The sequence below is a fragment of the Monopterus albus genome, unplaced genomic scaffold, assembly GCF_001952655.1.
Source record: "Monopterus albus unplaced genomic scaffold, M_albus_1.0 scaffold46.1, whole genome shotgun sequence".
Classification (NCBI taxonomy): Eukaryota; Metazoa; Chordata; class Actinopteri; order Synbranchiformes; family Synbranchidae; genus Monopterus; species Monopterus albus.
The window spans coordinates 3,586,652-3,598,360 of NW_018127926.1; the positions used below are offsets into that span (position 1 = coordinate 3,586,652).

Below are 11,709 nucleotides of genomic sequence, written 5' to 3' on the forward strand. Positions count from 1 at the left end.
CAAGGTGCTTTGTAGGAAGACAGCCCACGTCATGCAGTGCAAGCTGATCTGGCCTCTCAGTAATAATTGAAAGTATTTCCATTTAGCCAGTCTTTACCATTCAGTCACACAAAGGCGTCAAAAATAGAAACAAAGCTGCTCTGCTTTCATTTGTCAGTGAACCTGTGGTCTCCATTTGCTCTGGTCTGTGAAATATTGGACACGACAGACAACACTGTTATCTACAACCGGCAGTTGCACTTGCATGTTTGGTGATAGTATTATATTGTTTGTTTAACAGCAGTTAAAATGACAGGAGGGGCTTAAATGAGCAGAATTCAAATCAAATAATTGCTGTATCTGACTCATAAAAATGGTGATTACAGAATCATTCCCTTTACCTTGCTTTGTACTTACAACCACATTTCAAATGCAATTCTTGTTTGTTTTTGGTTTGGTGATTTGTGGTCATTTTCTAAAGAGCATTAACATTTTGCATCCAATCTTTTCTGCATCTTATGTGTCTTGTCAGATGCTTGTTCACTCATTTTACTGCTAGCTGTCCAACTGAAGGGTCATAGGTTTCAATAAATCACATGAGGTGACTTAGTGATGAGGCAGGGGTGTGTTAGTGATGTCTTTATGATAGGCCTAATATTTAATCACTGGGATTTTTGGTTTGTAAACTCATGTATGTATGTGTTTTTATATGGATTTTGCTTACATTTCAGTAACAGTATTGTATCAGACCCTCAGGATAAAGTCAGATTTTTTTTGTATCCATTAAGTGCTAAATATTAAAGCTTTAACATTTGTAATTAAAATGTTCTATCTCTATTTTTAGCAAAGTGAGTAATATGTCTAAAAATACAGATGAAATGGATCTGCAGAGTTAGATAAGATACAATGGGTGCATTGCTCTGGTGATACAGCTGCATTATGTGCAGGGCACACTGCCTATGAAATGCTAAGATGTCCTCAGGAATGTGACAAGGAACTGAGTTAAGTCCAATGAAGGCTGCAAAGAGAGGCACCTGCTTAATGTAGCTCTCTTTTACTTCCCTGATTGTGAGATTAAAACAAATCTTCATGTACATTAATTTGCAAGTTTGTTCGCACATACCAGCATGTTTGTATTTGTATCAGTCTGTTTTCATCTTTGATAGCAAGTGGATTCCCACACCATATTTTCTCTCCACAGAGTTGGCGTGTTAGATGGCAGCATACTGAGTCAAGCTGCCATAACTAATTGAATGTGTCGTTTAATTATGTGTTTGTCTTTAAGGTAGCAGAGAGCTACACTGAAATGTGCTTTACTGTAAATGTAGTAATTTGGTATGAGACGTATAAAGAGGCATGTGTGCATGGCTGGAAAAAAAAAAATAGAATCCGCTGAATTACCAGTTCCGGTAAATGGTTTTTGTATAGCACTTTTCTACACATTAAATGCACTTGAAGTGCTTTCCATTATTTCTCATTCACCCTCACACACCAGTGGTATCACTGGGAGTAACTCGGGGCTCAGTGTCTTACTCAAGGACACTTTGATATGTGAACTGCTGATTCTACAGTTAGGGGACGACCTGCTCTACCTCCTGAGCCACAGCTGTTTTGCTGTATGAATGTTTTGTTTGTTTGTTTTTGTCACTGCTCAAGAACATTGCATCCTGCTTCCATATTTGATATTAGGTTGACTTGCAAATCAAAGTAGATAGTATTGTCATAAGGTTTGTTTAAAAAAAAAAAAAAAAAAAAAAAAAAAAAAAATCATAGTGTGTATGTGATTTATGTGTATCTAAGCAAGCGTGTCCGCACATGCATGTGCTGTGGAGCCACAGCTAAGTATATGTAGCAACCCTTCTGTGGATTGTTTCTCATATCCTGTTAGACTTTCTTAAGCATTCTTTAAGGGAAAAGATATATACATATATAGAGAGAGAGAGCACATGGATTGATAAATTGTGTTGGCATTATCCCTAATAGTTGCAAAAACCTGTTTGTTACTGAGTGATGACTGCTTTAGTTTGACCATGTCTGTACACATTTCCTGTTTAAATTTGATTGTGCACAAGATCGTTGAAGGCTGTCCCAAAGAGCACAGTTGGCACCAGTGAGGCCACACAAAAATGCTAAGTGCTTTAGTCAGTCTAGTTTATATATCTCTGAACACTCATCTATTTTAACAGCAGTAAACAGGTAAAACTTCCCCACCTGGCACTCCAAGGAGAATATACAATTACAGGGCTAATGCCAACGAGAACTTTTTTTTTTGCTGTTTCCTGTGCAAGGTATGAATAAAATAACTCTAATTAGAATATTGAACAGAGAAAAGCACCTTAAAAATATGATTCCCAGATCTTGATGTTCTGAAAGATTTTTGCAGCCACACTCTGTTGGCACCCTAGGGGCTATTGTGCTTGAATAAAATGCCAACCATGCAGAATATTAATGTGATGCCACCAGGGCAGGCCAAGTCATGTCAGGCTCGGTGAGCTGTGCTGCAGAGTTGACTGAGAAACAGGAAGAGAGAAGATTAGCCCTAACAAGCTGCATAAGGTATTATGACACCAAAGTGTGACACTAATACACTGTGCTCAGAAAAGCAAAACCTCTTTAGTTATTTTCATTAATAACATGCCTAACTGCCTAATTAATTAAACCATATTTTTAGAGTCATCTTTCTGAAATGCCTTTGGCATGCATTAGGTCATTTGTTTAATTAAGGAGACCTCGGTGTAGGTAACTTATTGGTTGTATTGTCACAGCTCTCTCAGGAGTGCATCAGGTTGCATCCATCATAGTCCGGAGGGGAACAGGGTGAGAGAGTGGGGACAGAACAATGTTCCCTCTCAGGACCGAGGCCAGTTTGCCCAGGTGTATCCAGGTAGTTATTAAGCACCACTGGAACAAGGGTCACTGCTTTCCCATCCATGAGCAGAGCTGCCTCACATGGAATTAATTTGCTGTGCTTTTTCTCATAAGACATACAGTGTCTCATTGGTAGTAAATGTTGTCCTTGAGAAAAGGTTTAAAAATTAAAGGTGGAAAACACCAGGAGAGTTACAGTATTTGGTAATACTGTAACTCTCCCGCATTATCAGATTTACATTAAGAGGGTCTTATTTTCAGAATAGGTTTTTTTTTTTTTTTTTTTTTTTTTTTTTTTTTTCTGGCTCTTCTTAAATGTACTTCAGAAGACATGTCCAAATATGAGAGGGGATTGAATCGGCAGCAAGATCACACCCCCACCTACCCCACCGGCATGATTTCCTTTTTTGTACAACCAACTACAGTCACACCATAAATGCATTCCCAGAAATTAAACGGTAAATCTTTATACCACCATGAGTTACACATTAAGTCTGATCCAGGTCCAAATGGTGAACTGTGGCAAAGTTTTCAAAACATGACCTCCAAAAGCTACACAGTTCAAAATGGTTTCAGGCAGTGGGCTGTGATTGAATCATGATTCTAATCCTTTAATATTTAACATTTGGGTAGTGTTTAGAAAAAAAAAATATTGATATATATATATATTTGGAACAAGATTTAAACAGCAAAACAAGTCAGGCAGATGGTCTTATTTGTACATGCAAGTCTCGTCAGCTGGTTGAGGTGGTAACCTGATCTTCTGCAGTCACACCAATACTTGAGTGTATTCAAGGTGGTCTGATTAATTTATCTAAATGAGTGTCTGTCTTGACTCTACATTTTATGAAGTCCAGTGCATTTTTGTTTTTTGTATCATCTAGATTCAGGAATTTGTTGTCACTGAAACTCTGTTGTCAGCAGTTTTGATTTACTATCTTCAAAAGCTTGATCCTGAAGAAGACTGCTGTTACTGAAATATCCCTTTTCTTGAATAGCTTTCCAACTAGTAATATCAACATGGTTCCAAATGTTAGGGGTAGGTTTTCATGGTCAAGGAATCGTATTGTGAGGGTCAGACTGTCATGGGAATATTGCCTTTAGGTGCAATGGCCTTGTGGGGACAGTAATCTTTCTTGATGGAGGTTTGCGCTTTCTCACACCCTTTAACTTCTTTTGTTCACTGGAAAGCCATATTACTGTTAAACCTGGAGTTTTTTTAATAAACAGTGTATGTGTGTTCGCTACCTAAGAGTTATCAGCACATTTCAAATCAGCTAGCAATTATGCTGCTCAATTCTCCTGAGTTTTCTTTAAATTAGGAACTTTCTTTGCTTTATGAAAAGGTCCAAAGGTTCTAGTCTGAATCGCAGGAAAAGTGGTTATATTTAGGGAGATGGAGATGGGCATGCTTAAGTAAGGCTTAGGGTGTGTTAATGTCAGTCTAGCTAAAGATGTAGCCGGTTCAGTATTTGCCATGGTACAAAAGTGCGTGACAGATGGGGACCGCAATTAGTCGGCATGCATGTGAAGTTATTAAAAGTCCTTGCTTGATAATTAGCAAAGTGTATGAGGGAATACTGCCTGGTAAGATCAGCAACCAGCTTACACAGTGTGCTCAAAGTAGGTAAGTCTGTGGTGAGTTTACTTGTAATGAACTCTGATGGTCTCTGGAAATGTTAGTTTATTTTTCAAGCTAATAAGTTTTACAGTCTTATGCAAAAGTTCAGGCACCCCTTGATAAATAACAGATTTTGGTGATTTTTTATTTGAACAGATGTTAACACAGTTTCTCTTGGAAATGGAAAAAATGCACAATATTTTCAGCAAACAGTGATGCATAGTTACTTCTTATGCCATAAATTGAACAAAAATAAAAAATAAAAACATTATTATGGCATGGTGCAAAAGTTTGGGCACCCTAAGAGTTCCAGAGTCTCAAAGTCTCTCACAAGGTTTCAGACCTTAATCAGCTCATTAGATCTGATGCACAGCAACAGCTGTCATTGGTAAATGCCAATTTCAAAGCTGTACAAATACCTTGACTCTTCAAACCTTGTGCACACACTTGTGGACACCCAGCAACCATGGGTTCCTCTAAGCAGCTGTGTAAGACCCTGAAAATGAAAGTTATTGATGCCCACAATGCAGGAGAAGGCTACAAGAAGATAGCAAAGCGTTGTCAGCTTGCAGTTTCCACAGTAAGAAATGTAATTAAGAGATGGCAGATCAGGGGAACTGTGGAGGTCAAGATGAGATCTGGAAGACCAAGAAAACTCTCGGACAGAACTGCTCGTATGCTGGTCAGAAAGACAAATCAAAACCCCCATTTGACTGCAAAAAACCTGCAGGAAGATTTAGCAGACTCAGGAGTGGTGGTGCACCGTTCCACTGTGCAGCGATGCTTGCACAGACAAGGCCTTCATGGAAGAGTCAGCAGAAGAAAACCTTATCTGCGTCCCCATCATAAAATCCAACGTCTGAAGTATGCAACAGGACATCTACAGAAGCCCGATGCGTTTTGGAAACAAGTGCTGTGGACTGATGAAGTTAAAATAGAACTCTTTGGACACAATCAGCAAAGGCATGTTTGGAGAAAAAAAGGAGCAGCATTTCATGAAAAGAACACCTTGCCAACTATTAAGCATGGGGGTGGATCTATCATGCTCTGGGGTTGTGTTGCAGCCAGTGGCACAGGAAACATTGCACGGGTGGAGGGAAGAATGGATTCCACTAAATACCAGCAAATTCTGGAAGCAAACATCACACCATCTGTAAAAAAGCTGAAGCTGAAAAGAGGATGGCTTCTACAACAGGACAATGATCCTAAACATACCTCGAAATCCACTATGGAATACCTCAAGAGACGCAGGCTGAAGGTTTTGGAATGGCCATCACAGTCCCCTGATTTAAACATCATTGAAAATTTGTGGGTAGATCTTAAAAGAGCTGTGCATGCAAGACGACCAAAGAATATTACAGAACTAGAAGCCTTTTGCAAGGAAGAATGGGAGAAGATCCCAAGTACAAGAATTGAAAGACTTTTAGCTGGCTATGAAAAGCGTTTGCAAGCTGTGATATCTGCCAGAGGAGGTGTTACTAAGTACTGATTGTGTAGGGTGCCCAAACTTTTGCACCATGCCATAATAATGTTTTTATTTTTTATTTTTGTTCAATTTATGGCATAAGAAGTAACTATGCATCACTGTTTGCAGAAAATATTGTGCATTTTTTCCATTTCCAAGAGAAACTGTGTTAACATCTGTTCAAATAAAAAAATCACCAAAATCTGTTATTTATCAAGGGGTGCCTAAACTTTTGCATAAGACTGTATACTGTCTGTGAGAGGATTTTGTATAATGTCCACAGCCGTAGAATGTCCGGTATATTATTTTTACTTGTTTTGTCAACATTCTGAGCTTTTCTGCATTGTCCCAGCACAGAGCAGTGAGTATATGTATTTTAGTGCTATCAAATTAGGTTTCTAATTAAATATAGTGAAGCTACATAATTAATTATGAGTATTTGTGTGTGCAGTGGGAGCTGCTGTGGTCCCTCATCCTCCTCCTCACTTTCTGTCTGCTACTGGTCTGGTTCTACTTCTGGTGGGAGGCACATAATGACTACAATGAGTTCAACTGGTGAGTATAGGTCAAACAGACTGACGTGTGGTGTCGGGTCAAACAGGAGCCACACACTTGTCACCATATTGTTTTTGGCTTCAAATAACTTTGTTCCTATTGGTCACCTTGTTGATTTCTCAAATCTTCAGTTTAATCTGTCCCTCCCCCAGCCATTCACAGATTTTACACCATTAAAACAGAAACAGTTTGACAAACACTTCCTATACTGTACATCACTCATCCCTGTGAATGCATTTCTATGACTGAAAACATTGTAAACTACTTAAAAGTCACTTATTCCCCAAAATTATAAATGCAATGCATTGGTTTTCTGTTGCATATTTTAGTCAGTGACAGCTGTGGCCAGAGGCATTATGTTTTCAGGTTGTCCGTCCGTATGTTCGTCCCATTCTTGTGAACACAATATCTCAGGAGCACCTTAAGGGAATTCCTGCAAATTTGGCACAAATGCCCAATTGGACTCACAGATAAACTGATTAGAGTTTGGTGGTCAAAAGTCAAGGTTAGTGACCTCCCTTGTGTTATTGTGATTTAGCAGCAGGGAGTGCCTATCTGCAATATTAATGTATTCATAGATGGCTAGGATCATCAGTGTCAAGTGACCCTGCTGTGGCTCTGTGCCACTAGAATCTCTGATATGACTTTGATTGAAATTAATGCTATAGGCTTTGAACCTACTGATACATCCAGTGTCGTTCTTTTGAGCATCAGGCTGTATGTGCGTTTTGTTTGTCGTCTTTTATTTCTCTCACACTGAACCTTCTCCATAACAACCAGCTGTCAATAATTTACCACCATTGCATTAATAATGACAATCACATAATATCTTTGCCCTGAATTGTTCTTGTAGCCCAATAACTGTGTCTGTGGTAATTGAGGCTGCTGTCTGTGTTGGTTTTATTCCAACAATAAAGCATTATGCTCAGTGGGAACTTACTGGGTGTCGGCCTGTGAGTCAAAGACCTTTGAAACACCATCAGTCTACGAGTTAGCCATCCTTGTATCTGTCTTGTAGATCCATTGCAAAAAGTCAATGCTGTAGACCTAACAAGCCTGCTGATTTGCAGGCTTGTTAGGCATGTCTACACACACTCATCTCTCCCAAGTCTTAACTCCAGTTAGTGATGATAAAATACAAGTGAGCTCTCAGTTTGAGAAACATTTTCTCTTTTGTTTCCACAGGTTCCTCTACAACCGCTCTGGGGAGTGGAGTGATGGCACTGTTCCCATCCTGGCCACCACTGCTGCTGGTTTCACCTACATTGCATTTTTAATGGTTTGTCTTTCATCAAGTTCTCATTAAGGAGGTGTTCTCTTGATACTTTCTTGTTGAGGCAGCTTTTAAATTGTTTGCAAATTGTACTGGCAGAAATAGTAACCAGTCACATGTTTGTGTTGAGCAAGTTTGGATCTGTGAGGCAGCAGACTTGTTTTTGACAGTTGTATTCTTATTTATGTTTTCTGGTTTTCCCTCTTTTGTTCTTTTTTCCAGGTTTTAGCACTTTGTCACATAGCACTTGGGCAACAGCTAAATTTGCACTGGCTCCATAAGGTAATGTGTCAAATGTGGGCCAACTGAGCAGCAGTGTGTGTGTTGTGTGGATAGTGAAAATTGGGTGGAAGGAAGGGGGGTGGTTGAGTCTTGTATATTTATCCTTGTTTCTTTTCTAGTGCTTATTTGTGTTTATACACTTATTTGTTTGCTTTGTGTCTGTATGTGTACTCATTGATAACTGGTCAAACGAACCTGAACTTAAAGTTTGGATTGTGTTGTCCCAGCAGGGCTGTGAAAGCCCAGTAAATGACCTGCTCGAGAATGTTGTCAGCAAACCAAATACTGGAATCAACCACAGAGTTGTTCTGTCCTTGATGTGTACATGTACGGTACGTATGCAAAGTAAAAAGCGCTCAGATCTTTTGTATCTCTGTCCAAACAGATAGGAGTGACTGCTGCTCTGCTCACCACCATTGCTGGAGTTATATCTGTCAGTCAAACATGGGGCCAAGAGTGGGATGTCATCCCCATCTCCCTGCAGGTCAGCAGACTGAAACACAGGAAACCCACAAAACCACTTCTCAACATAACATCCTTAACATCAATGCTGATGTTAAACTGAGTGCTGTGGTATACAAGGTGGAGTGCTTTTTTTCTACACAACTACCTGGACTGTGACCACTGGCTTATGGGCACTGGATAAAATAAATCAGCTGTAATAGCTTTATCAGGTTAAGAACATAGTATTTCTTCTCAAAGCTGTGAAAGTTCATAGCTTGGTATCATTCTGATATTCACATAACCTGACATAATATCAGTACCTCATGCAATAGCTGCATTGTTATGTTTAGATAATATAAATGTTTAGATATTTTTGTTCTCTTACAATAAAAGATCTTCAGTCATGCAGTATATAGATGGATAACTAGCATGTAATGAATATATTTGTAATTTCTATATTTAATATGATAAAGAAAACTGTAGGGACTCTACACTCGACTAAACAATATTCAAGGAGTGTGAGAAGCACGTAATTAGTGTGTCCTTGTGACATTATTACACTGCCAGGAAGGTGTGATTGAAGGTGATGCACAAATCCACTGAAAGAGATGGCATTAAATTTGAATGCCTCCAAATTATAGCTATTATCTGTGAATAGTGTTACTCATGTCTTAACCTCAGATAATGTGTGTAATTCCACATCCCTCTCGTCTTGGAGTGCTGTCTAGTTGCTCTTGCCCTTTACTCACTGCCATCTCTCTTAAACACTGATTCTTATCCCCTTATCTTTGTTTTCCCTCTGTCTTCATTTCGCTATATCGTAACTGCATTCATCCCCTCTAATCTCATGTTTGACCAGGCCACAGGTCCGTTCCTGCACATCGGGGCACTTGCTGCAGTCACAGCACTGTCTTGGATTGTGGCTGGACAGGTCACCCGCACAGAAAAAACAAGTATGATTACGTCTGAAACACACAGTTGCTTGTTGTAACCATCTGACACTCACACACAAGAAGAGTGGTGAAGGATTAATACAGTGTAGACAGAGGCCAGGACCTCCACCCAGGGTGTTGGAGATAATGAACATTTTTATGGGCTCATGTGATGTTTTTAAGCTAGGATACCTTGGATTGTTTTCTCTTCTAGTGCAGGGCTCTTTCTGGGGATCAGCAGTGCAAGTGCAGTACTGCAAGTGTGTTTTGTGCTCCAGCTGTTGCTGCCTTCAGCATAGAACATGTTTGAACAAAAATATAAGGCAACATCATTAATGTACTATTTTATTGTCTACTGGGGAAGTTGCAATTGGCTATTAGCAGTAGTATTTATTGTAAATGCAGTAAGCTGGTAATGTAAGTCATAAAATCTGAATTTGTCAGAAGTATTACTCTTAATCTATCTGAACATTTTGCTTCCACTGAGTTATAACTGTCTTTTGGACAGCGCAGTTTGTACCGAGAGAGACGCTTAAAACTAATTAAAGAGATGTTTTGTCCTTAGCTACAGTTTATTTTATGCTTTTGAGTTGAAGTGAAGAGGTCTTGGCAAGATTACTCCCACTTTAGCATTTCTGCCATAATGCACAGTCGAATCTTAATGCCAGGAAGTGTGTGTGTGTCTGTGTGTGGGGTGGGTGGATAAGAGCTGTGAGTCTCCAGTGTGTAACAAGAGTTGTCTGCTCAACACTGCCCCACAGCTGACCTTGAAACAAATACACTCCCTCATGTGTGTCTTTGTGTGAGCCCACACTGAGCCTTCAATGCTCATCACATTGAGGTGGATGCAGTGGAAAGTGCATCTCCTTGACCCCTGTTGTCAAGGTTGTTGGCCACTGGGAATAGCTATATAAATGACTTCTTACATCACACATCTCTTTAAAAATGCAACAAAAGTCCTAGATTACATATAAATTTTCTCAGGGGTTCAAATGAAAACCTAATATATTTAAAATTGCAATTTTCCAGTGATTGTCAGCACTGTGGCCTCAGTTTGTCCATGCTGGAGATACCAAAAAAGACAAACTAGCTTGGTACATCACCTGTATTAGTCACTGGTCACAGAGGTGAACCTACTAACAATGTATATATTTACTGTACAGACATGAGTGGCATCTAACTCGGCTAGAAAGCAAACACTGAATATTTTCCAAAATTTCAAACTCATTCTTAAGCCTCTAGTTATGTCAGATCTGTCCTTCCCCCAGTTTTCCAGCTGGTGGTTGTGCTGCTGTATCTCAGTGTGTTACTGGGACTCTACGTGGTACCCCTCTACATCACGTCCCCCTGCATTATGGACCCCACCACCCTCAAACCACGCCCTGATGTTATTGGCCACCAGGGTGCCCCCATGGTGAGTCATCAATTCTGACATCTGATCAAAATGTTGTTATATGAAATGTGCCTCTTTAAACTAATAGTTTTACAGTACTTTCACACCATAGTATGCTTTTACTGTAGCTACCTGATACAGGTCAAACCCCTACATCTAGCTATGCTGATGTCACTGAGCCACTTAAATATGAAGCCTTTAAATGCCTTTAAACTGCCTTTAAATGTATGTTTCTCTCATTTGTTATTCATTTTTCTTCTCCTGCATGTCCCAGGGTATTCTAGTCTATTAATGACCTTGTGGTTGTGCAACTGAAAATAGTCCACAAACAGCCCAGTGAGGGCCTGGAGCTCTCACTGTGCATGGCAAAGACATTTCTGCATGGCAAAGACATGCAGGGAGCACTGTCAGTTGGGCAGCTAGATGTGAAGGAGAAATGATTAGACTACTTATGATCAGGTTCCCTAGTATCTATCTCTTTTACAGATGTTTTAAACTTCACTACAGTCTTTGTCTGTATGAGCTTCTGACATAATAATGCATCTAAAGACCACATTAAGATGTGATTTATGTACACAAAAGCACACGTTAGCTTTTTATATTTGATTTATGTGTGTGGAATATTTTTTTGGCTTGAAAACATTATCTAAAGAAGGATTTATTATTTGGCACAGTATCTTTCTGGTTATTAAGCAAAACTTGGAAGGGAAAGAAATGAATTCCTGGTTATTTATAACAGTTACTCACTCACTCACTCACTCAGAAACACACCCTGCTTTTTGTGGTACAATGGGTACAGAAAGTATTCAGACCCCCTTAAATGTTTCACTCTTTGTTATATTGCAGCCATATGCTAAAATCATTTAAGTTCATTTTTTTCCTCATTAATGTACACAC

General features: G+C 39.4%; 1 protein-coding gene across 3 annotated transcripts in view; it reads left to right on the forward strand.

The window, feature by feature from the left end:
- gdpd5b (glycerophosphodiester phosphodiesterase domain containing 5b) overlaps positions 1-11,709 on the forward strand; it is a 51,180-nt gene that overhangs the window by 18,388 nt on the left and 21,083 nt on the right. For all 3 annotated transcript variants that reach the window (XR_002274979.1, XM_020600300.1, XM_020600301.1), the window contains exons 3-8: positions 6,385-6,488; positions 7,674-7,767; positions 7,984-8,043; positions 8,429-8,527; positions 9,347-9,440; positions 10,688-10,833. Coding sequence is in view for 2 of the 3 variants with exons in the window: in XM_020600300.1 (XP_020455956.1) it covers positions 6,385-6,488; positions 7,674-7,767; positions 7,984-8,043; positions 8,429-8,527; positions 9,347-9,440; positions 10,688-10,833 (597 nt within the window). In the remaining variant the exon portion in view is untranslated. The remainder of the gene's footprint in view (positions 1-6,384; positions 6,489-7,673; positions 7,768-7,983; positions 8,044-8,428; positions 8,528-9,346; positions 9,441-10,687; positions 10,834-11,709) is intronic.